Source organism: Amyelois transitella, chromosome 22, assembly GCF_032362555.1.
Source record: "Amyelois transitella isolate CPQ chromosome 22, ilAmyTran1.1, whole genome shotgun sequence".
Classification (NCBI taxonomy): domain Eukaryota; kingdom Metazoa; phylum Arthropoda; class Insecta; order Lepidoptera; family Pyralidae; genus Amyelois; species Amyelois transitella.
Window position 1 is genome coordinate 8,273,169 of NC_083525.1, and position 27,004 is coordinate 8,300,172.

The 27,004-nt window shown below is 40.4% G+C and overlaps 1 protein-coding gene across 1 annotated transcript; it reads left to right on the forward strand.

Annotated features, from left to right (window-relative positions):
- Nucleotides 1-187: 187 nt before the first annotated feature.
- On the forward strand, nt 188-26,756 carry LOC106138525 (protein strawberry notch homolog 1). Its single transcript, XM_060950856.1, has 34 exons — nt 188-394; nt 1,965-2,083; nt 2,719-2,755; nt 3,107-3,222; nt 4,245-4,281; nt 4,745-4,819; nt 5,412-5,786; nt 6,280-6,354; nt 6,430-6,521; nt 7,059-7,134; nt 7,809-8,018; nt 8,948-9,123; nt 10,250-10,405; nt 10,847-11,091; nt 12,021-12,174; nt 12,978-13,124; nt 14,014-14,159; nt 14,470-14,549; nt 15,143-15,258; nt 15,606-15,707; nt 15,996-16,109; nt 16,257-16,352; nt 16,688-16,789; nt 16,991-17,098; nt 17,505-17,704; nt 18,625-18,777; nt 18,983-19,095; nt 20,004-20,158; nt 21,013-21,142; nt 22,233-22,363; nt 23,010-23,146; nt 23,593-23,767; nt 24,557-24,680; nt 25,182-26,756. The coding sequence occupies exons 2-34, from the start codon at nt 2,051-2,053 to the stop codon at nt 25,268-25,270; spliced, it is 4,275 nt and encodes a 1,424-aa protein (XP_060806839.1). The 5' UTR covers nt 188-394; nt 1,965-2,050; the 3' UTR covers nt 25,271-26,756.
- The last annotated feature ends 248 nt before the right edge of the window (nt 26,757-27,004 follow it).

The following is a 27,004-nucleotide window of genomic DNA, read 5'->3' on the forward strand; positions in this document are numbered from 1 at the left end:
TCTGTGTACACGCTTTTTCCACCGAAGCTTTAAGATAGTAAAAAATGATCAGTTATTTAATGGTTGTTTCGTAGTTTTTTGTTTTTTTTTTTGGTTTTGTTACTACTCTAACGATTCTATAATCTTCTGACACTATACATTGTTTGACAGTGACATAATTTGCCGCTGTCACTGTTTGCTTGATGAAATGTTTTTGAATTGTTCAATTTTACGCTCGTTTTTGCCGCCTGCCTGGTTTGTTTTGGTCTATCGTCCGCATGCCTGATCGCCTGGGGAAAGAAAAGAAGTAATTTGTAGCTAGAAAGCAGGTGTATTTTCTTTAATTTTCACTCTAAAACATTATATTCAAGGCTTACCTACATCCAGTTGCTTAGGAGTCTATTTAAGGAGCAAGGTAGGCACGTAGGTCTTTTTGTCTCATTTAAAACATAATTATGTAGAGGAGTACAGGATAGCCGAGAGATAGAGGCGCATGATTTTTACACCTAACCTTCTAAATAAATTCCTTAACACTAACATGCAATTTACCGCACATCAATGTTATGGTTTACTCCAGACAAGTCTGCTCTTCTGGAATATACAACTATTTTTAGGCCAAAATCGTAAAAAAATAGTTAGCAATGTCCACTAAAATCATTTAATAGGTGACAAGTGGTCCCTGCGACCGGTTAAACATAGTCGCCACTATATCTGACAAAAGTGATGAATATAGAATGAAGATTAAGCAAAAGAAGCATGCAGGTATCATGGAAAGATACTGAAAGCTATTCCTCCTGGAAAAAGGCCATGCTGTCTGAGCTTATATCATACTAGCGGACCCGACAGACTTCGTTCTGTCAAATAGATTTGTAATATGACAGTTTTTTGTTTCTATCTATTAGACCTACATTGCTTAGACAACAGTGAACTTTATACATTAGTAATAAAGCTCAAATTAACTGTACGTATTAGTTAGAAAACGTTTATATGGGATAAAGAAAAGGACTGTTTTTTAGGTTTTTCATGCAGTTATTTGGTATTTTTTTCGCCGTAAAAACCATCCTTGAGCTTCGACGAATATAAAAAAAAAAGAATTGGCCAAATTGGTCCAGGCGTTCTTGAGTTATGCGCAACCAACCGACCAACACATTTAGCGATTCATTTTTATATTATAGATTATTAATAGCAGTCTATTCTCCAATATTTTTATATATTGTAAGAGAGACCTGGAATCCACATTCTTTGCCAACTCAATACCTATTTTGTTTAAATTTAGGATGCGAATTTAACTATTTTTCATTACCTTTCAATCTCTCAAGGTCTCGTTAAAACAAAGAGAGCTACTTCTTTCATTAAAAATAAGTTATTTGTTTTTGTACCAATGGACAGATATAATAATCAAACTTAAGAATCATTAAAACCATAGACAATCAAACAAAAATGGAAACACGGTCAAAGAAAAAAATGCAGGCCATAGAAAAAAAGGAGAGGAAAGAGAATGATAGGAGATTGAGATTAGAGTTAAAAGAAGAGATGAAGAGGAAGAAAAGGGAGTTGAAAGAGGCAAAGGCAAGACAGAAATTAAAATTGCAAATGAAGAAACAGAGAATTGAAGAAGAGTTAAGGGACTTTGGAACACAAGAGAGTTCCCAAAAAGTCAAATGGTAACTCAAACAGTTCTCCTAATAAGTCTTGGTTATTTTTTTAAGATTCGATTGTTTTTGTGTCCAGTATCTAATTCTGTTATGTTTTTCACACCCTTACTTTCTTACTGTCGATAGCGCCGACATATTGTATTGTACACACATGTATGTACATAGTGTGTACATCAAGGAAAATAAGAATAAAACTTAAAATAGAGAGAAATTCAGTACAAGGGCACTACTTATTTCTAGAGAAATTTCTACCAGCAGGCCCATGACAGGATACATGTTATATGGAAATCACAAAAATATTTTAATAGTTTATTTATATTTCAAATATAGACAGTTCGGAGAGTCCAGTCGTCAACCGTGCTCCGTTACAGGACATCAATCAGATATTGCCTAGAAACTTGAATGCGGCAGATCAGATGCTGCCTGAGGATCCAATACCACAAGACCAGGTAGTTCTGTAATTAACTGGCAACTCTTTTTCAATGAACTGGGATATCAACAATAGACTTTAACGTTTGAGCTATGTAGTCATTATGTATTATCAATAGGACCTTTTCCATGCTGACATCTTAAATAATGTAATTTCATGGCATACTGATCCTGATAAATATTATCTGCCATCACCTAAAGAAAAGACTGATAGGCCACATTCAGCTATTTGGCTTCATGATAGAGTTGAGATTCAAATAGTGACAGGTTGCTAGCCCCTCACCTAAAAAAAGAATCCCAAGTTTGTTGCCTGTCCCTTAGTCGCCTTTTACGACATCCATGGGAAAGAGATGGAGTGGTTCTTTTTTTTTTGTACTGGTGCCAGGAACCACACGGTACTATCAGTCTATCAGTCTTTTTAAGACTGTTGGCTTTGTCTACCCCACAAGGGATATAGACGAGATCATATGTATGTATGTATAGTATATGTATGTACCTAAATAAATATAAATAAATTATTAAATAATGTGTATCGAGCGAAAGCTTAAATATTTTTTTTCTATAATTGCCATACACCACACTATCAAACACATAGAACACCCCACTATTAAAGTAATTTAATTAATAAAACAGCTTTATTTATTTTTTATTCCAGATGCCTGATAATAATGAAGATGAGAAGGAAAAACCTGGTATGAAATTATTGTTTGTGTTTTTATTATTGTTTATAAACAATATTTAATTACATAATGCACGTGATTGTGATAGACAGTATTATATAAGCATTGATCTTCATATTTGTTGGTATGTTTTTATATTATTTCAAATAGATTCAAAGATTTCAAAGAGTTCAAATAAAACTATTTAAAAAATGTTTAGCTTACAAGTTTTCGTAGAGTGAGCGAAATATCGCAAGGAATCCTACACATTCAGGCAACTAGATGTGAACATAATTCAAGCTGGGCTGAGAAGATTAAAAAAATAAACATATTGCCAATTTTTTGTCAGATTTTATTATTAATATTATAATTACTTTTTTTCAGTGATGGAGACTTTACCTTTGGACTGTACTCCACTGCAGAACATCGACCAGATAATTCCTCCAATTTTAAACGGGTCTGCGGATAAGATACTCCCTGATCCAATGATACAAGATCAGGTAAGACAAAATGAAACTACAATGTATAGCCCCACGTTGGGCGCCAGTGTAAGGGTCTTATGATGGGATGCATAAACGTAGCGCGCAGCGAACGCGATCTCGACTGATTGCCGGCGCGCGAGTCGCGGAGGAGGCGCTGTGCGCTCGGCGAGATGCGCGGGCGCAGAGGCACCGCTCAGCCGGGCTCGGTTGCTGCTTAACTATCTACGCGCTCGCTACATCCGACCGTGTGGTTCCCGACACCAATACAAAAAAGAATAGGACCACTCCACCTCTTTCTCACAGATGTCGTAAAAGGCGACTAAGGGATAGGCTTACAAACTTGGGATTCTTTTTTTTAGCGATGGGCTAGCAAACTGTCACTATTTGAATCTCAATTCTATCATTAAGCCAAATAGCTGAACGTGGACATTCAGTCTTTTCAAGACTGTTGGCTCGGTATACCCCACAAGGGATATAGACGTGACCATATGTATGTATGTGGAGGGTGCAACTGGGCACACGCAAATATGAGAGAGGATAGTGTTAAATATAATTCAAACTTCGCGCCTTTATAGAATCATAAATTCATTCACTTACTCACTGCTCTCTTTACTCTGTGACCTGTGCGTCTATTAAAATAAAGTTTTCTCGTTTTAAATCTTCTTCCATCATTTCAAAGTTTATCAGATAGGCATACCCATGGGATGGAATGGGCAAATATAATACCTGTGCAAACTTCTTCCTCCTGACTTTTAGTCCTGGTTGCATCCTCAACACTCTGGAGAGGAGCCCGGGGGAAGCCTTTGACCATGGATCCTGGACTCACCCACAGTCAGGTTTTTACACGAAGCGACTCTCATCTGACCTCCGCAATAGTATTAGATCGATCGTGGTTACACATTCAGTTTCCTGAATGTGCAGGTTTCTTTGCGATGTTTTCCCTCATCGTAAGAGCATCGGTTAGTATTTAAACTAATGTACATAACTTTGGAAACTCTGGAAATTTTATAATTAATGGTTAATGAAGTCATGTTTTTCAGATGCCTGAAAAATTTGAAGACGATCATCAGAAAAATGGTAAGAAATACGATGATATTGTTTTGTTCTTTATGTGCTATCTTTCCTCCGGGAAAAATGCGCGATTTTATGTATGTATGCTATCTCTCTCTTACCTTTGTCTCTCTAATCGTTGCTACGATTATTTATATTTATATATATTTATAAGTGGAAATCTATAGTCTCTGCCTACCCCAATGGAAAATAGGCGTGATGGTATGTATATATGTATTTATTATATTATATGTATGTATTTATAAATAGTATAAAGCATTAATTTTCTCTCCCTTATATTATACACGTAAAATATTCCTATGCACGAATTACTTGACAAAGTGATGCCTCGTAAATGTATACATATCACGTCACGTCACGTCTATACCTCTTGCGGGATAGATAGAGCCAACAGTCTCGTAAAGACTGAAAGGCCACGTTCAGCTGTATGGATTACCAATGATACCTCATATTTTATTTAATGTTACAGATATTGATTCAGACTACGATTCAGATAACACAGTGTGCTATACTACCGATGATTTGCCGTCTCTGCCTCTACCTGGTGAGTTCTAGCAAAAACTTCAAATGTGCGAAAGAGACAAAAAAAATTTTACGGACTCAGATTTTAGGTTCGTACACATTTATTGTCAAATGTTCCAGTAGCTTCAGAAATTTTATTAAGTCTATAAAATCATTATACTTTTTGTTGCGAAACGCGAAATGCTTTATATGTTTCACCATACGCTAAAAAGAATTTAAGTTACCTTTCACATGCGAATAAAGTACTGTTCCTGTAGTGCAGTCTCAGTCTCCATTCTTTTGTGGGTTACGACAACCTCAAGAAAAGAGACTGAGACTGATGACTGACATAACAATGCACAGCCAAAACTGATGACTGACATATCTCTGGGAACTGATATCAGCGGGATTTATCGTTTTACGCGAAATAAGACACGGGTGCGTTCTTGGCCACAAAAAAAAATTGTATTTTTGTATGTTTGTTACGAATAAACTCAAAAACTTTTTTCACGAAATTTGGCAGAAATCTAGAATTAACCTTCGGGAGTGTCATAAGCTTCTTTTGTTGACTGGAATTCTCACGCCTGAGCGCAAAAGCTAGCTCTTAATAATTCTATGATACCCTTCATTCTCAGATTGGACATCCAATAATGAAGATTCAAACGGAACTGAAAATTATGACAACTACAGTCCAAAATCACATCCAGATGAGTGGAGAAATATAATTTCAAAAAGTCACGGAAGCGATGGAAAACATAGTTCCAATAAATTATCTATGGATTCCATAGACAATATCAGTATTAGTACGGATGAGAGTTTAAAGTCTCCGAATTACTTTAGTGGCATTTTGGACAGTCACGAGTGGAATACTGATGATGAGCACTCTGAGTCTGATGATTGTGGCAGCGAAGCTTTGGACAGAGCACTGATTGAACTTTTGGGTAGACCTTCGAGTTCGAGGCCTGCAGCTCAGGGTGGTGGGGAAGGAAATGTGGTGAGGAAACGGAAAGGTGAGATGATGTACTGTCTTGTTAGGTATATATTTTATTTTTAGATTAAATTGGAGACGTTCTAGCAAAAGGTCTGCAAAGAGTACCAGAAACCGACGAGCTTGCATGAAGAGAGTTATGAATGTGGATGAAGCGAAAGAAGTATGCAGGGATCGTGGCAAGTGGAAAGATTTGGTCTCTGCCTACCCCTCCTGGAAAATGGCGTGGTTTATGTATGTATGTATGGATGAATAAAATAAAAAAACAATAGTCAATTTCAATTCTTTATCCCTAAAGGGGTTCCCGGCACCAATTAAAAAAAAAAGAATAGGACCACTCCGTCTCATTCCCATGGATGTCTTAAAAGGCGACTAAGGGATAGGCATATAAACTTGGGATTCTATCATTAAGCCAAACAGCTGAACGTGGCCTATCAGTCTGGCTCTGTCTATCCCGCAAGGGATATAGACGTGATTATATGTATGTTTATTTAAGGCAAATAATTTATTTCCAGTTCCCAATCGGCCCCCGAAGCCGGCCAAGCGAGCGCGTCATCGCTTTGACAGCTTTGGCGAAATGTATAGTGAAGGTAAGTCGAAAAACATACATACATTGGTACATATAAATATACATACATAAAATCACGTATGTTATTGTCTAATAGATGAATCGCAACATGGGTTACTTGGGCAGATCAACAAGGTTGTGACAGGCGCCGCGTCAAGGTCTGATGAGAAGAAGTCTAACAAAGTTAAGGTAACCTGGTATACCAGCCTGTTTATATAGCTAATAAATTTTTTTGTTGCCGTGTGGTTCCCGGCAACAATAAAAAAGAAGAATAGGACCTTATTTTTCCCATGGATGTCGTAAAAGGCGACTAAGGGATAGGCTAATGAACTTGGGATTGTTCTTATAGGCGATGGGCTAGCAACCTGTCACTATTTCAATTCTATCATCAAGCCAAAAAGCTGAACGTGGCCTATTAGTCTTTATAGACGTGACTATATGTATGTATATAAAATTTTTGTCAACTCGCCATGTAGTTAACGTGAAATATTGTTCTTAAGCTATTATTATATTGCTCTAACTCAACGATACTATATTTTATAATAAATACTTATGTAGATAAACATCCAAGACCCGGGCCAATCAGAAAGAGATCGTTTCTCGTCATGCCCTGGTCGGGATTCGAACCCGGGACCTCCGGTGTCACAGGCAAGCGTACTACCGCTGCGCCACAGGGGCCGTGATGAATGTTGGTGTATTTCGGTAATATATTTGTAATATTTTTAGATACCGAATGCTCTAGAGGAAGACGAAGAAGAGTACGGGGTGGCCGAGGTCTATGACGACTATATGCCGCTAAAATGTAAGTCTCAAATCATGCCGTGTGGTTCCCGGCACCAATGCAAAAAAGAATAGGACCACTCCATCTCTTTCCCATGGATGTCGTAAAAGGCGACTAAATGGATAGGCTTATAAAATTGAGATCCTTTTTTTTAGGCGATAGCCTAGCAACCTGTCACTATTTGGATCTCAATTCCATCATTAAGCCGAGCAGCTGAACGTGGCCATTCAGTCTTTTCGGAACTATTGGCTCTGTCTACCCTGTAAGGGATATAGACGTGACTATAATATGTATGTATGTCAAATCATCTATTGAAACTTACAGCTATTTTCTGTTAGACAGGCGAGATTAGATTGTACGTTTAACCGAACGGAACTGCGCGCATAGTCTATACTAGAGGCCGCCCGCGACTTCGTCTGCGTGAAATCAATACCGCGGGAACTCCGGGATAAAAAGTAATCGGTTGAGTAATATTTGCGTGAAAGAGTAACAAACATCCATACTGACACCCTCACATACTCACTTTCGCATTTATAATATTAGTAGGATCTATAACACAAAAATGAATCGCAAAATGTGTTGGTGGGCACATAATTAAACAACGCCTCGACCAATTTGGGCAATTTTTTTTAAATGTTCGTTGAAGTTCGATGTTGTTATTTACATATTTTGTATTTATATTTTCTATATACCAGTAAAACTAGGCTGCCAGCACCCAGATCCGGTCGTGGAGACCGCATCCCTGGCGTCGGTGGAACCCACAGACATCACACACCAGCTGGTCCTGCCAGAGGAGACCATAAAGCAGGGGAAGCTGTCCGCTTTGCAGCTGGAAGCGGTGGTGTACAGCTCTCAAGCGCATGATCACATGCTGCCGGACGGATCCAGGGCGGGGTTCCTCATTGGTGAGTGCTAGGGATGGGCCGAGTACTCGGTTGATACTCGGTACTCGACGGGTTTTTTTAATACTCGTACTCGGCCGAATAACTCGGTTTACATACATACATACATATGGTCGCGTCTATATCCCTTGCGAGATAGACAGAGCCAACATTCTCGAATAGACTGAATGGCCACGTTCAGCTATTTGGCTTAATGATAGAATTGAGATTCAAATAGTGACAGGTTGCTAGCCCATCGCCTAAAAAAGAATCCCAAGTTTATAAGCCTATCCCTTAGTCGCCTTTTACGACATCCATGGGAAAGAGATGGAGTGGTCCTATTCTTTTTTGTATTGGTGCCGGGAACCACACGGCACATAACTCGGTTTGTATGCAATATATTTAGGTAGATATAATTAAGTATACCTACTACACCCAGTAAATCGTTAATTAAAAACTTTACAATTAGTATGACGCGCAACGTGAATTACTCGTTTGCTAACGATCAAGCGACTGGTAGTTGAAAGACGCGGGCGCAGTGAGGGGTGTACCAATGCGAGCCGGCTTCTCTATCGGCGCGAACATGTTTGTACTTGTTAACACACGCAAAATGGGTATTTGATAGAAGAGATAGTACGAGTACTCGGTAAAAAAAAAAATTGAGCCGAATAAAACTTGGTACTCGTTACTCGCGAAAGTGTTACTCGGCGCATCTCTAGTGAGTGACTATCGAATCTTGTTCACATATTAGGTCTTTTTATATAATTATGAAATTGGCGTTTTGTTGTACTACTAGCCACTTTAATCGCAAATTTCTACTCTTTGGTTTGGAATTCCAAATTCAAATTTATACAGCTATTTGCGCACGTATTTGTGCTTCGTTAACCATCATTCACTTGTTTTTTTTTTTCTAATTTTTCTGTTTGCGTCACTCATATATATATTTTCTCCAGGGGACGGTGCCGGAGTAGGCAAAGGCCGTACAGTAGCCGGTGTGATCCTGGAGAACTGGCTGCGTGGCAGGAAGCGAGCCATCTGGGTCTCCATCTCCAACGACCTGAAGCTGGACGCCGAGCGAGACCTGAGCGACATCGGGGCCGAAGATATCAAAGTACACTCCCTGAAGGATGTGAGTCATCAAAATTACGATTTCCCTAGCTATGTTGCTTCAGAGACCGTCGAGCGATGGTCGAATCGGTAAGGTGACTGGTTAAAATGCGTGTGCGCAGAAAGGCACAGGTTCAAATCCCATGTGCCAATGACTATTTTCAAAGTTATGTACATTTGTTTGAATGCTAACCGATGTTCTTACCGTGAGCAAAAACATCGTGAGGAAACCTGCATATTCAGAAAACTGGATGTGTTACCATCGATCCGATACGGGTAAGGTTTACCTGCAAAGGTTGCGGAGGCCAGACGGGAGTTGCTTCGTGTAAAAACCTGACTCACCCAATCCAGGATCCATGGTCAAAGGCATACCCCGGGCTCCTCTCCAGAGTGGTGAGGATGCAACCGGGAATAAAACCAGGAGGAAGAAGTTGTTTCAGAGACCATGATAAATTGCTGATAACCTACGTCATCAGAGGTTATTGGTTTTTACACAGGGCGACTATCGTCTAGTCTTCGAAATCCAAAGGATAGACCTAAATCGAACCTAGACTAGATATATAAGATAGGCAAAAACCTGAGAAATGGCTGCGTGGAAGAAAGTGATCAGATGGGCACTCTTGAGCTGATCTCTGATGAGTGTGTATAGGTATATACATACATATGGTCACGTCTATATCCCTTGCGGGGTAGACAGAGCCAACAGTCTTGAAAAGACTGAATGGCCACGTTCAGCTATTTGGCTTAATGATAGAATTGAGATTCAAATAGTGACAGGTTGCTAGCCCATCGCCTAAAAAAGAATCCCAAGTTTGTAAGCCTATCCCTAAGTCGCCTTTTACGACATCCATGGAAAAGAGATGGAGTGGTCCTATTCTTTTTTGTATTGGTGCCGGGAAGGGGTAGGCAGAGACTACCTCTTTCCACTTGCCACGATCTCTGCATACTTCCTTCGCTTCATCCACATTCATAACTCTCTTCATGCGAGCTCGGCGGTTTCGGGTACTCTTGACCTGACCCTTTACCAGGACGTCCTTAATTTGATCAAGATACGTTCGTCTCGGTCTTCCCACTCCGACCTTGCCCTCCACACTCTCCTTGTATATCTGCTTAGTCAACATAGGTATATAGTTTGGTATACTCTCCAGTACAAATACGTTCAGCTGTCACACCAACCGGAGCTGTCACAAGGCGTGATGTTCATGACGTACTCAGCTCTCAGCAGCCGAGGACGAGCCGGGAAGGTCACGAGGCTGAGGATAGACCAGCTCTTGGAGTGGTGCGGGGATCACTTCGACGGGGTCGTATCCTTTTTAAATCTGATGTTTTTTTTTTTGGTTGAAAATTGAGATTTCATTGGTTTTTTTTTTCATTGCAATAATAGGATTTATTTATTTATTTATTTCTACATACATATATTTGCCACAAAATTCAAAATGTTTATTCTTTATTATGGGACACTTCATGTCACTTAATAATTGTATTTCTATTCTTTATTATAAGAAACTTCATGTCACTTAATAATTGTCACATCTTTTGCTTTCACAACATTGGCTGACGTCAAATAAATTACTTAAAACTAACTTTACCGCCACTTCCAAAGCAGTCAGTGCAGAAGAAGCGGCAACAAACTGCACTGCAGCATTTTCTTCAACAACGTCAACTATCCAAATTAAAAGAAAGAAATGTGGGCGAGAGAATACTTAGTTCAGATTAATTCCACGCAACTCCTTAACGCGACTCAGATCGTTCTTGACGAATGCCATCGTGCCAAGAACCTTTGCCCGCCTGGTGGCAAAGGCAAGCCCACGAAGACTGGCCTCAGCGTGTACAAGCTCCAGGAGAAGCTGCCCAAAGCTCGATTAGTTTACGCTTCCGCCACCGGCGCCACTGAGCCCAAGAACATGGCGTACATGGTCAGGTTGGGGCTGTGGGGGGAAGGCACCGCGTTCCCGACTTTCTGTGATTTCATCAAGGTGGTGGAGAAAGGGTAATATACTTACATATATATATAGAATATATACCAATCATAGAACAGTGTGATTGGCCCATTTGTGGATGATTTTACTTGTGTCAAAATCGTAAATTATTAAATTGCTTCCAGGGACTGTACGTTGACCAATTAGCTTAAAATTCATACATACATACATACATATGGTCACGTCTATATCCCTTGCGGGGTAGATAGAGCCAACAGTCTTGAAAAGACATAAACAAAAGGCTTAAAATTCATTGCGTTAAATAATACATTTCAAATACCGTTTGATATATTTCGAAATTTGATCAACTACCTAGAAAATTGATCAATTAACGATTCTTGCTATTTTCTAGTGACTATATGTCATAAACTTTATTTGGCTCTGTCTAATTCGTAAGTGATAAAGACGTGACTATACTTATGTATGTATTGTATTATCTTATGTGCTCAAAACATGATGAAATAACAGTGTCACACAATTAAGAACGTTATTATACCAACGAAATTTTCCACATTACTTGAAATCGTACATACGTACATACATATGATCACGTCTATATCCCTTGCGGGATAGACAGAGCCAACAGTCTTGAAAAGACTGAATGGCCACGTTCAGCTATTTGTCTTAATGATTTCCCGACTTTCCCGGACTTAATCAAGGTCGTTTTTTATTTTTCAATTGTATACATACATATAATCACGTCTGTATCCCTCGCGGGGTAGACCACGTTCAGCTATTTGGCTTTAAGATAGAATTGAGATTCAAATAGTGACAGGTTGGCTAGCCCATCGCCTAAAAAAGAATCCCAAGTATGTAAGCCTATCCCTTAGTCGCCTTTTACGACATCCATGGGAAAGAGATGGAGTGGTCCCATTCTTTTTTGTCCGGTTGGTGCCGGGAACCACACGGCACTAATGTATTCCTCTCACCTTTTCCCCAGGGGCGTGGGTGCCATGGAGATCGTGGCCATGGACATGAAGCTGCGGGGCATGTACATCGCGAGGCAGCTCTCGTTCCGCGGCGTCACATTCCGCATAGAGGAGGTGCCTCTCGGAGACGACCTGATGAAGGTCTACGACGACTCTGTCACTTTGGTGAGTATTGTTCCTCCTGGTGCTTTTACTTCCGCATGGTGCTTTCAAAAGGGGACCTAGGATCATGATCTTCTAGGATCATGCTCTTGGATTGAGTAAGTCAGGTTATTATTTATTTATTTAAACTTTATTGCACACAAAATACAAATGTATAGCACAATTAGCGGACTTAATGCTGGAAGCATTATCTACCAGTCAACCATTGGATCTGACAGAATATAATTGGGTCTATTACACGAAAATCCCCGTCAGCGAGCAATCTATGCAGGGGAACCTAACTCATATTGGATCATGGTTACACATTCAGAAATGTGAATGTTTTCCTCGGCGTAAGAGCATCAGTTTGCACTCAAACTAATGTACATAATTCAGGAAAGAGTCTTTGGTATATAGTCCTAGTTGAATTTGAACCTGTTCCTCCAATCGGATACATACATATAGTTGACTATATGTATGTATCCGATTGGAGGAACATACATAGACTGGAGTCTACATCCCTTGCGGGGTAGACAGAGCCAACAGACTCGATAATACTGAAAGGCCACGTTCAGCTGTATAGCTTCATGATAGAATTGAGATTAAAATAGTGACAGGTTGCTAGCCTATCGCCTACAAGGGGAATCCCAATTTTGGAAGCATATCCCTTAGTCACCTTATACGTGGGAAAGATATGGAGTGGCTATTCTAAAGCGCCTTAAACCACACATCATGCATTTTAAGGACACTTTACTTGACTAATCCTAAGATTTACTTAAAAAAAAACTTTAATGGTTTTAACATAGTATATATCCCTATCACACCAGTGGGTGAGAAGTAAGAACGAGTTCAAACGAGGGTTGGACCTGTACTTCACCGTGGAAGAAGAGGATCCGAAGATCAGGAAAACAATGTGGGCCCAGTTCTGGGGCGCGCACCAGAGGTTCTTTAAATACCTCTGCATAGCTGTCAAGGTACATTTATAAAATTGGTTACATTTCACATATCTTGACTAAGCATATATACAAGGAGAGTGTGGAGGGAAAGGTCGGAGTGGGGAGACTTAGACGAACGTATCTTGATCAAATTAAGGACGTCCTGGTAAAGGGTCAGGTTAAGAGTGCCCGAAATCGCCGAGCTTGCATGAAGTGGGTTATGAATGTGGATGAAGCGAGGGAAGTATGCAGAGATAATAGCAAGTGGAAAGATGTAGTCTCTGCCTCCACTAAGAGTGTAAGTGTGAGGACCGCTCTATCTCTTTCCCATGGATGTCGTAAAAGGCGACTAAGGGATAGGCTTACAAACTTGGGATTCTTTTTTTGGGCGATGGGCTAGCAACCTCTTACTATTTGAATCTCAATTCTATCATTAAGCCAAATAGCTGTGGCCATTAAGTCTTTTCAAGACTGTTGGCTCTGTCTGCCCGGCAAGGGATATAGACGTGACCATATGCATGTATGTATGTGTAAGCTCCGGGGCGCGTTTATAGGGCTCCCGGGCAGTGCAGAGGGGCGCCGGGGAGACGGAAGTGACACGATGTCACAACGATAGAATTCACTTTTGCAGATACTGGCGATTGAGATAATATTGCTTGCTAGCCCATCGTCTAATACGAGAATTTGATACATACATACTTAAAACCACGCCTCTCACCCGGAGGGGTAGGCAGAGACTACCTCTTTCCACTTGCCACGATCTCTGCATATTTCCTTCGCTTCATCCACATTCATAAATCTTCATGCAAGCTCGGCTGTTTCGGGTACTCTTGACCTGACCCTTTACCAGGAAGAATTTTATATACTGGTTCATACTTTTTCTCTTGATAAACCTATCTTCGCAATACAAGTTTCTGTTAAAACCCAGGTGGACAAAGCCGTAGAAACGGCCCTGAAAGCGGTAGAGCAAGGGAACTGCGCAGTGATCGGGCTGCAGAGCACGGGAGAAGCTCGCACGCTGCAGCAGCTCGAGCAGCAAGAGCACGAGCTCGCGGAGTTCCTCAGCACGGCGCAGTGAGTCCCTCTGTCCTCTGGCGTAGCGGCCGAGCAAGGGAGCGGCGCGGTGATCGGCAGAGCACGGGAGAAGGTCACGGAGTCCTTTGGAGAATCCGTGGTTTGCGTTTGAAATTTAAAAGGAACATGTTTTTTATATTAGCTGAACGTGGCCTGTCAGTCTTTTCACTACTGTTGGCTTTGTCTACCCTGCAAGGGATATAGACGTGATTATATATGTGTGTGTGTTGTTTGTTTAATTTCGGTAAATTTCCACGAGAACGATGTCCTGAACAATAACGTGGTAAACAATAATGTGTTTTGTCTACAGGGGCGTGTTCAAGAATCTGGTTGAGACACAGTTCCCTGGAACCAAAAAGCGTGTGTCCAACGCTTCGGTCGCGAAACGATGTATGCTTTTGTATTTTTCCCGGCACCAATATAAAAAGAATAGGAATCCACCCAATCCAGGATCCATGGTCAATGGCATACCCTGGGCTCCTCTCCAGTGATGAGGATGCAACCGGGACTAAAGGAAGAGAGTTCTTGGAATTCTGGTTTAAGCAATTATGAGGATGTTCGTTGTATTAGTAATAAACAAAGTAATTAATTTGACGTCAACCAATTTTGTGAAACCAAAAGACATGACAATTATTAAGTAATATGAAGTGTCCCATACTAATGAATATGTTTTTTTTTTAAATGTAGACAATGTGCATTCGTCCACGATTTAGATTTAAGAGATCTGTATTTGTAAATTGACGTCCGGTGAAAATGCTGCAGTGCAGTTTGTTCCGCCGCTTCTTTTACACATGCGCTTTGGAAGCGGTAGTAGTTATAATTAGATTTAAGTGATGTGACGTCAATTTATGATACCATGTATCCAATTTTGAAGATAAATCTATTCTAATAAACTTCTTGAATTTAAATTACTAGTGCAATGACTATTCCAATAGTAAAATTCAGAATTTTTATCACTCGATCGTGGGTTTGTGTGTTTACAGTGAGAGAAGCCCAGTGTGAACTGTTGGCGGGCATAGACAAGCTGGGCGCACGTCTGCCGCGCAACATGCTCGACGAGCTCATAGACAAGCTGGGCGGCTCCGAGAAAGTGGCCGAGGTAACTATAATACTTACACCTCGTCGAATTATTTATATTAATTTTGACAGCTTAATTAGTACTTTTCAGTATTACCACTTCTATAAGTCGCTTTGGAAACAATCGACAGAGCAGAATAGACTTGTATTAAACAAGTACCTACATTAAATCTGAAAACCCGAAAACGAAATGTCTCTTGCCATCTCGCTCGTAATATAGTAGCTAAATAGCGGACAGTTCAGTTCGCGTGTACAATTGATTGGTTCAACCGCTCAAATTTACGCGCCATACAAATTTAGACTTTAACGCAAGTACATTGGGGTAACTTATAAATGTGGTAATATTATACTCATGTGAGAGAAATCCAGTGTGAACTGTTGGAGGGCATAGACAAGCTGGGCCCACGTCTGCCGCGCAACATGCTCGACGAGCTCATAGACAAGCTGGGCGGCTCCGAGAAAGTGGCCGAGGTAACTATAGTATTACACAGTGGCGACATCTCTATGCCTCAGGACATCCAATCATGCGATACTATCAGCCAGAAGCAACACAGCGAAGAGTCTAAATCGCGCAAGCAATGATTTTGCGGATTGGAGTATATAAATACAAACTTCGACACAACATCGTCTGTCGCGCGGTTCCTCAGGCATTACACCAGCTGGCGGAAGATCTTCCCTTTGTGGCGGTCGAGCCCGAATCATCGCTCCCGCTACAACACCTTGTCCAACTATTTAGTGTTATACTCGTGATAAATCCAGAGTGAACTGTTGGAGGGCATAGACAAGCTGGGCGGCTCCGAGAAAGTGGCCGAGAGAATTATAGTATTACACAGTGGCGACATCTCTACGCCACAAGTCTCAACGGCCAATCACGTGATACTATCAGCCAATAACAGCGAAGAGTCTAAATCGCGCAAGCAAAGATTTTCAATATCGTCTGTCGCGCGGTTCCTCAGTGATCACACCAGCTGTCGGAAGATCTTGTCCAACTATTTAGCGTTATACTCGTGATAAATCCAGAGTGAACTGTTGCACAACAAGCTGGGCGCACGTCTGCCGCGCAACATGCTCGACGAGCTCATAGACAAGCTGGGCGGCTCCGAGAAAGTGGCCGAGGTAACTATAATACTTACACCTCGTCGAATTATTTATATTAATTTTGACAGCTTAATTAGTACTTTTCAGTATTACCACTTTTATAAGTCGCTTACAGAGCAGAATAGACTTGTATTAAACAAGTACCTACATTAAATCTGAAAACCCGAAAACGAAATGTCTCTTGCCATCTCGCTCGTAATATAGTAGCTAAATAGCGGACAGTTCAGTTCGCGTGTACAATTGATTGGTTCAACCGCTCAAATTTACGCGCCATACAAATTTAGACTTGAACGCAAGTACATTGGGGTAACTTATAAATGTGGTAATATTATACTCATGTGAGAGAAATCCAGTGTGAACTGTTGGAGGGCATAGACAAGCTGGGCCCACGTCTGCCGCGCAACATGCTCGACGAGCTCATAGACAAGCTGGGCGGCTCCGAGAAAGTGGCCGAGGTAATTATAGTATTACACAGTGGCGACATCTCTACGCCACAAGTCTCAACGGCCAATCACGTGATACTATCAGCCAATAACAGCGAAGAGTCTAAATCGCGCAAGCAAAGATTTTCAATATCGTCTGTCGCGCGGTTCCTCAGTGATCACACCAGCTGTCGGAAGATCTTGTCCAACTATTTAGCGTTATACTCGTGATAAATCCAGAGTGAACTGTTGGAGGGCATAGACAAGCTGGGCGCACGTCTGCCGCGCAACATGCTCGACGAGCTCATAGACAAGCTGGGCGGCTCCGAGAAAGTGGCCGAGGTAACTATAGAATTACACAGTGGCGACATCTCTACGCCTCAGGACATCCAATCACGCGATACTATCACCCAATAACAGCGAGGAGTCTAAATCGCGCAAGCAAAGATTTTGGATTCCCCAGATATCACACTAGCTGCCGCGGGTGCCGCGTGGTTCCCGGCACCAGTACAAAAAAGAATGGGACCACTCCATCTCTGCCATGGATGTCGTAAAAGGCGACTAAGGGATAGGCTTACATACTTGGGATTCTTATTTTAGGCGATGGGCTAGCAACCTGTCACTATTTGAATCTCAATTCTATCATTAAGCCAAATAGCTGAACGTGGCCATTCAGTCTTTTCAAGACTGTTGGCTCTGTCTACCCCGCAAGGGATATAGACGTGACCATATGTATGTATGTTGCCAGATGACAGGGCGCAAGGGCCGGCTGGTGAAGACCAAGGAGGGCGGGCGCGATGTGGTGGCGTACCAGGGCCGCTGCGAGCCCCACTGCGCGCTGGACTCGCTCAACGTCCTGGAGAAGCAGAGGTTCATGGCCGGGGAGAAGCTCATCGCGGTCATATCGGAGGCGGCGTCCAGCGGCATCTCATTGCAGAGTGATAGGAGGTTAGTTCGATTAATATTTATTTATTTGGAAGACCAATAACCAATTAAAAAAATAGCGCTACATATATGAAACAAATGGTCAATTCCAGGTCGTCGCTGATTCAAAACATTAATATAATAAAAAAGGAAGATTAATCTCTAAACATTCAACAATACCTTACTGTTTATAAATAATTAAACAGCTCACTAACCTTAACTAATTTAACTAAGTTAACATCTACTTACTATATTTTTAAGACTTTAATTAAAACAAAAGTATAAATTTAAAAAAAAAATTGTGGAACTCATCTCTGGTCAGCCTCAATTTAGGAATGTTAAAATGACTTTGAATAGAACAAGAATTAGGTGCAATTACCACGATGTATTATTAAATTATTTACCATCAGGTGAGATAGAATACCTAATAAAATGCCCCCGGGTCTTCACCTTCGAACTACTTTAGCGCTCACCAAATTAAGTAGCTCGCTATCATCTAGCGGCTACTTGCTGGATCTCGAGTGTATAGCTAAACCCACGTCTTTTAACAACTTGTAAAACAAGTTATTTCAAAGATTGTCCTGTCAACTTTTAAATTATCTCATCCAAGGTTTTACCTAAAATGCCACATTTTTGGAGGATTCACGAGTTTGTGGCGCCCAACGTGGGGCGCCCCACGTTGGGCGCCACACACTCGTTCCGCTATTCTCATTGTGTTTTCAATGACTTTGATTTTAAAGGTTTAGGTTTACCAACAATATTCTTCATCTTGACGTTAGTACCGGTTGCGAGTAACTTTCTTTGTAGAAGATCCCAAGGTCAGTGACCGCGATCCTGAAATTGTAAAATCAAATTTTTACACGAAGCGACGTCACCTCACCTCTGCAAGGAGTGAATCTTAACTGACAATGGATGCTACCAGCAACATTCCACATTTTGACTAGAGTTCAGAACACGCGGCGGCGCGTGCACATAACGCTGGAGCTGCCGTGGTCGGCGGACCGCGCCGTGCAGCAGTTCGGCCGCACGCACCGCAGCAACCAGGTCAACGCGCCCGAGTACATCTTCCTCATCTCCGACCTGGCCGGCGAGAGGCGGTAAAGTGAATTTATTAAGTTGCTAAAATCATTCTCTATAATACAATCCTCATCATTCGCATATTCATTCATATAATCGCGGACGCGACAGAGCCATAGGCGATAGGCCACGTTCAACTGTTTGGCTTTATGATAGATTTATATCTATATGTATGTATGTATGTACTGTTTATTTTTTGACCTTCTTATTTTTATGTTCGTTCAGGTTCGCATCAACCGTAGCCAAAAGGTTGGAGTCACTCGGTGCGCTTACGCACGGCGACCGTCGCGCCACTGAGACCAGGGACCTCAGCCAGTTCAATATTGATAACAAATATGGTAAGTTTTTATTTCTATCCTCGAATGTAGTTCATTTACAAATAATGACAAGGTAACATGTATTTAACTAGCTGTCCCAGCAAACGTTGTTTTGCCATATAAATATTAAATTTGAAATATATAAATATTAAATATTTATAAATAAATATTGTGGACAACCCTTATCAACCGATTCTCAGATCTATTCAATATGCTCACAAAATTTCATGAGAATCGGTCAAGCCGTTTCGGAGGAGTAGGTACTTACGGGAACGAACATTATGACACGAGAATTTTATATATAAGATTTTGTCATGTCGCTAGTCTCTATTCCGTCGGGAGTCCGGAGCTTACGATGATCCGACTGATGTCCGGCTGATTTAACACGAAGCGATTAATCTGTATTAGTTCATGGTGCCGTGTGGTTCCCGGCACCAATAGAAAAAAAGAATAGGACCACTCCAACTCTCCTCGCGGATGTCGTAAAGGCGACTAAGAGATAGGCTTATGGCGGGAAATTGCAATTAGTCAAGGGATTATTTGATAGCCGAAACATTTACATTGACAGGTAAAGACGCTCTAACAGCCGTAATGCACGCAGTACGCGGCGGTTACCTGCGGGTGGAAGCACCAGTGGAGGTGGAGTTCGGACAGTTCAAAATTACTTGTATTTTTTCTAATCGAGCCATCTGTCAAAGTCTAACTAATGTTAGATATAGCACAAAATCCACGACGGGTTGCCGCCAAAATGTTTCTGATAAAAGAGCAAGCATTCCAATTTTGAATAATATTAAAAAGTTTAGATTGAAAATAATTCGGTGCGCGGCCAGTGTTAGTACTGTTCATTCGAAATCATAGAAAACATTCCAAATTTAAAAATTCAAACCTGTGTGCTGCCAGTTTGATAGCCGAAACATTTACATTGACAGGTAAAGATGCTCTCACAGCGGTATTGCACGCAGTACGCGGCGGTCACCGGCGGGTGGAGCCGCCAGCGGAGCCGGCCGGCTTCCTGCCGCGAGCGCGGGCCGCGCTGGAGAGCGTCGGCCTCGTGGACCCCGGGCGCGGGGGGCACACGCTCGCTGTGAGTGTCTGTGGGGGGGCAGGCGACCCTCACCGGGGGGGGAGCCGCCAGGAAGCTCTTGTAAAACAATAAAAGACTACGTTCACCTGTATTTATTTCTTTATTTTAAACTTTATTGCACAAGAAAAAATGGCGGACTTATTGCCGTTTAGCATTCTCTACCAGTTTACAGAAAACCTTTAAGTTGGTGGTGCGTTAAAGTGCCGACGTGCCGTTGACGGCCTCTGTGGCGCAGCGGTAGTGCGCTTGTCTGTGTTACCGGAGGTCCCGGGTTCGAATCCCGGCCAGGGCATGATGAGAAACGAACTTTCTCTGATTGGCCTGGGTCTTGGATGTTTATCTATGTATATAAGTATTTATTATTAGATATCGTATCGTCGAGTTAGTATCTCGTGTCACAAGTCTCGAACTTACTACGAGGCTGACTCGATCTGTGTAATTTGTCCCGTATATAAAAAAAAAAAGTGCACATGCGTACTGCACAATATATACTACATTATAAAACATACAAAATACATTATTAATACATATACATACATAAAATATCAAATAAGAATGACCCATTATTGATCTGCCGAAGAAAGAACCCATTCCTAGCATGTTTGAACGCAGAGCGACTAGAAGCTCTCCTAATCATTTCAGAGACCGGAACAGAGTAGTACGTGTATGGTGGAATTGAGATTCAAATAGTGACAAGTTGCTAGCCCGTCGCCTGTAAGACGAATCCCAAGTTCACCAGACTTCATCTTAGTCGCATTTCACGACATCCATTTTTAATATATAAAGTGTTCCAATTTTCAAGTGGCGGCAAACCAGCTTTTTTATGTTTATTTAATTTGTTTGTATCGTTGCAGCAAGTCGTGGCGACGGCTGAGAACTGCAACATGTCTAAATTCCTCAATCGGATCCTGGGCGTGAAGGTCTCGCTGCAGAACAGCCTCTTCAAATACTTCGTGGATAACCTTAACATGGTCACCGAGGAAGGTGAGATAATGCATTCATACATATAGTCACGTCTATATCCCTTACGGGGTAGACAGAGCCAATAGTCCCGAAAAGACTGAATGGCCACGTTCAGCTGCTCGGCTTAATGATGGAATTGAGATCCAAATAGTGACAGGTTGCTAGCCCATCGCCTAAAAAAAAGGATCGCAATTTCATAAGCCTATCCCTTAGTCGCCTTTTACGACATCCATGGGAAAAAGATGGAGTGGTCCCATACTCTCTTTTGTATTGGTGCTTGGAACCACACGGCACAAGAGTAAGGTAAGAAAATGTTTAAAGAATATTAGTAGTCTATTACCGAATTCCTTGAAAACAATTACGAATTTCACCTATTTATGTATGATTTTTTCGGACAGTTCAAATTACTTGCATTTTTTTTAATCTTGCCACCTGTGAAAGTCTAACTAATGTTAGTTTTAAAACAAAATACACGAAGGGTTGCCGCCAAAATGTTTCTGATAAAAAAACCTCGGAGCATTCCAATTTAGAATAATATAAAAAAGTTAAGAAATATAATAATTTTCTGTGCGGCCAGTGATACTGCTAATTTGAAATCATAGAAAACATTCCAAATTTAAAACTTTAACCAGTGCTACCAGTTCTTATTCATTTTTTTATGACCGTCACAATTTAAAATAACCAATGATGTGTACATAATGTTAGCAATCCCCTTTTTTTAATTTTTTCATATTCTGATTTGTATCCCACTACCGGGCAAAGACCTCTTCTCCTGTCTACCTTCACAAACTGTCCGATTCAGCATTGTAGCAAACGAAAATTTCTTTGCATGTTTAAATAACTTATTTTCTAAATCATGTAACATTATTTGGTGGCGTGTGGTTCCCGGCAGAAATATTAAAAATAATAAGACCACTCCATCTATTTTCCATAGACGTCGTAAAAGGCGACTATAGGATAAACTTTCTTCATTTAGGGGATGGGCTAGCAACCTGTCGTTATTAGAATCTCAATTCTATCATTCAGCTGAATGTGGCCTATCAGTCTTTCAAGACTCCGCAAGGGCTATAGTCGTGACTATATCAATGAATGAATAATTGGTTGCCAACAGCTCGCAAATCTGGGACATACGAGCAGGGCATCGTGGACGTGCGCAGGGCCCGCTGCGCGCGCGCCGTGCGCGTGCTGCGGAGGCTGGCCGCGGGCGCCGCCGCGGTGACGCTGCACGCGCTCAGGGTCGATGTCGGTACCGGTATTATATATATCGTGGAACTTTACTGAGTAATCTATACTAATATTATAAAGCTGAAGGGTTTGTTTGTTTGTTTCTTTGAACGCGCTAATCTCAGGAACTACTGGTACGAATTGAAAAATTTTGCATTGAATAGACCACGGAATATGTGAAAAAAGAAACGGGGAAAATGATTCATCCTTGAGGGATCAATGATGCCCAAAATAAGTATTACACGCGGACGATGTCGCGGGCACAGCTAGTAATAAATAAATATACACTTTATTTATTTACATATTACCGCAACTTCGTCCGCGTGGCAATTATCGTAACTTAACAATCAATCTCGCGGGAACTCCGGGATAAAAAGTAGCTTATATGTTATTATATTATGTATTATGCACAGCTTATAAATCAGTGGCGGAGCTCGGTGGTCAAACTGATAAGATAAATTAAGATAAGGCTAAAATGTGATTACCTTTATATTGTCGAATCGCAAAAAAAAATATTTAATACATTTTTTTTATTTTTTATCCCTTATGGAATAGGCAGATGGGCTAAACTAGCAACCTGTCACTATAAGAATCTCAATTCCATCATTAAGCCGCTGAACTTGGTCAGTCTAAATAAATATAAATTCACGATTTTTTCTCACAGCGCGGCATGGACTGGGATTCGGCTTTGCGTAAGCATTCAGCTTGTTCCGGCACGTTCTACGTGGCGAAGACGAGCTGCGGGGGACGCCGCAACATTTTGTTGTACGTGGCCGACCAGGGCAAATCGCAGATATACAGGTTAGTTCTAGAGGACAATGCAAATTCAATTAATTTTTGTTCATTGCTAGCTGTTGCCCGCGACTTCGTCCGCGTGCAATAGTTATTTTAGGCATCATTGATGCCCTCAAGAATACTACTACTACTTTTTTATGAATGTGCAATTTTAAATAGATTTATGTATGTAAAGAATGTACTGAATTTTGATTTAGGTTCAAATCGAAATATAATTTATTATAAAACTACCCACAGCTTTGCAAGCGTGAATTTAGCACCATCTACAAAAAAGATGACGAAATTAGCACCAACAAGCAACGAATCAAAACCTTGTTACAAACAAGTTTATAAGCCTATCCCTTAGTCTCTTTTTTCGACAACGGAGTGGTCCTATTCTTTTTCTATTGGTGCCGGGAACCGCACGGCACTCCGGCGCTGTTGCTTCCATCTACATATTAATTTTACTCCAGGCCAGGCACAGGTCTTCAACGCGCCGAGCCACTGTCAGAGATCGAGAGGAAGTACGACAGGGTCCAGGGGAACGACTGGCTGGATCGGGCCAGAGCCTTGTGGAGTACAAATCATGAGGCGGCGAAAACTGTGTGCTCACACGCCTTCTTCAGGACCTGTCACGCTGGCTGCAAGGTTAGCTTTTTTCCTATCATCTATACTAATTCTTTTTTAGGCAATGGGCTAGCAACCTGTCACTATTTGAACCTCAATTCTATCATTAAGCCAAATAGGTGAACATGGCCTATCAGTCTTTGCAAGACTGTTGGCTCTGTCTACCCCGCAAGGGATATAGACGTGATTATATGTATGTATGTATCTATACTAATATTATAAAGCTGAAGAGTTTGTTTATCTGAATTTTATAATCGCATCACTTTTTTAGCCGGGCACCTTCTGTATCATCTTAACATTAATTACACAAAAAAATATAGTTTACTTTGACGACATTTCTGGCGTTGGTAATTCAGATAAATAAATAATATATACGGGACAAATTACACTGATTGAGTTAGCCTCGAAGTAAGTTCTTTGAAACTTGTGTTACGAGATACTAACTCAACGATACTATATTTTATAATAAATACTTAACATAAATAAAAATCCAAGAACCAGGCCAATCAGAAAAAGTTCTTTTCTCATCATGCATGCCCTGGCCGGGATTCGAACCCGGGACCTCCCTTAAGCAAATGAATGAAAGATGAAAAAAAAATACTTTGCACTGTTAATTTCACCTATTCCCAGTTTTAGCTCAGGTTTGCCCAACAAATTATAGTATCCGTGGGATTTGCGAAAAATCCTGTATTATTTTGTAGGTAGCGCTAAATTCGCGCGTGTAGATGGCGCTAAATTCGTGCGGGTGAAGCTAGTTACCAATAAACGATGTGACACTATAGAAATTCTTAAAACAAGCGTGTGTTGCAGTGGGGCCTGCGCGAGCGCACGTATCACGTGCTGGCGGGCTCCGTGCTGGCCGTGTGGGACAAGCTGGAGTTCCAGCGGATGCAGGTGGTCAGGGTCAAGACTGTGGACTCCGCCAGGATCGTCGGTGAGACGTCATCGTGTCACCATATTTGTTTATCAGCTCACGGACTTTGTTTACAGTAAAAGTTCACTAATAAAAAAAACTTCACTAGTTCACTAAAATGCTGACCTATTTTGTCTTAGGTGGGTGAGAAGAGAATTTAAGTTTGGTCAAACCTTAACTTAAAAAAAAATAATGTTGTGTCGTGTGGTTCCCGGCACTAATCAAAAAAAAGAATAGGATCACTCCACGTTCTCGTTCCCTCTGACGTCGTAAAAGGCCAATAAGGGATATGCTTATAAACTTGGGATTCTTATTTTAGGCGTTGGGCCAGCACCCTGGCACTGTTTTAATCTCAATTATATCATTAAGCCAAACAGTCTCTTCAAGACCGTTGGCTTCGTCTACCCCGCAAGGGATATAGACGTGACTATATAAAAGAATGAATTTGAATTGATATTCCATGATGGGCAATAAAGATTAATTACAATATATATACCTTTATATATACATATTTGATTCCAGGTACATTAATCCACGCGTCATGCGTCGACGCAATAGAGAAATCCCTGAAAGCCGACGCGATTTCAGTCACCGTACATACGGAACCATAATCACACTGGTCATGACAAACAAACACATTGTGTTATTGTAAAAAGTTACCGAATTGAGGAAAGTAAACCTTTCTCTAAAATAAAAAAACGCCTTTTTAGTTTTTTATAAGGGATATTAAAGCATTATTAAATGTCAGACTGTCAAAGAAATTATTAACAAACATGTATGTACACGTTTGTATTTATATATATCATTTAAAGCAATTGAGCAGAGTTATTGAAAAGGGGATACCATGAACAAAATAATGGTATTGCAAGTATAAAGGCTCTAGCACACCACAAGAAGAAGCAATGCAGTCTGAAAGCGGGCCCGCACCAATTTGTATTGCGAGATCAAATTGAATAGCGGGCCTGCGCTCTAACTGCTCTGCCGCCGCGTCGCGATGTGACTACTTAGAAAGTAACTTTTTTCATTTTGAAAGTAAGTTTTTTCATTTTGAAAGTAACTTGTATTTCACCTTGGTGCGGGCCCGCATTAGAACTGCGCTGTTTCTGACCCGCTCTTGGTGTGCTGGAGCCTTGAGCTATTAATGTTACGTTTTGCTTTACTTTTACTTAAAAATTAAAAGACTTTGTCAAAATATGTTTATCATTTTCAATTCTGTATCTCGATTTGATTTACCAGTAAGTTTTTTTTTAATTGTTAATTTTTGTGTAATTAAATTTAATTTTAATTATAATTTATCTTTATAAAACTAATTTTGTGATTTGTTACTGTTAGTTTGTTCAATATCACTCTTTAAAATATTTGAAAATTAATTTTGTAATTTTTTATTCACAAAATGACAAAGAATTGAAAGATGTCGGTTTTAGATAACTTATCGCTCAATGAAAAAATTTCAATTGTCGAATGTGCCTTTTTCTCACCTAAAATTACCAAAGTTGTTTATAATACTTGTTGAATATACCTTTCTGTTAAGGTATTGTTACGTTTATACATACATATAATGCATGCAAGGGATATAGACGTGATTATATGTAAGTTTATAGTTTTTAAAAATGTGATCCTTAGATAAGTAAGTGCCGCAGATGTTACCATATTTAACGGGCGATTATTTTTATCAATATCGGAATTAGTATGTGAGTAAAATTTTCTGAACTTTTTTATTATGGTTTATGTTCCTATACCTATGATAGGATTTTTATACCAGAGCGAAGGTCTTAGCTCAATATATGGCTTAATTTCTTCATAATGTTCTTTCAATTTGTCTGTGTGCAACACAATATTTTTTACATTTTGTAATCTTTGTACTAACAGGTATATTATTATTTTATTTTGATTAAAATTAATTCATTTTGTATGGTTGATTCCAAACCTGTGATATGAGATTTCACCTCAGTTGATAATTAATAAGGACCAAAATTATTCCGATTTCTTCAGACTGGTTGTAATTTTTTGTGTCTAAATAAGTGCTATTTTATTTAATCACTTTAATGATCCAAAATAAATGTAAAGACTGAATTGAAAACTCTGAAATTTTATTAAAAATCTACCTCAATAAATCATTTTATTCTAAATGTCTTTATTTTTTCGAGTTTGTAATGAGAGAAACTCCTAATTCGTATATATTTTTTTCCTGTTATCACACTACTGAGTAAGAGCACAGTTTTAATTGAAGGGAAAAGGTAAATGTGTAGACAGAGTATAGGGTAAAGGCCCCTTTCACCTTTTATAAAACTATCCGAAGTATCTAAGCTCTATCTTGCTGTCCGCTGATTAAAATGTTTATATCG

What these genes read in the sequence shown, in the direction of transcription:
- LOC106138525 (XM_060950856.1), top strand. Translation starts at nt 2,051, where the DNA reads ATGCTGCCTGAGGATCCAATACCACAAGACCAG. An exon ending in TGTGGTGAGGAAACGGAAAG is followed by an intron (nt 5,787 to 6,279) that starts GTGAGATGATGT and finishes ATTTATTTCCAG; the next exon opens with TTCCCAATCGGCCCCCGAAG. An exon ending in AAGTCTCAACGGCCAATCAC is followed by an intron (nt 16,110 to 16,256) that starts GTGATACTATCA and finishes TGATAAATCCAG; the next exon opens with AGTGAACTGTTGCACAACAA.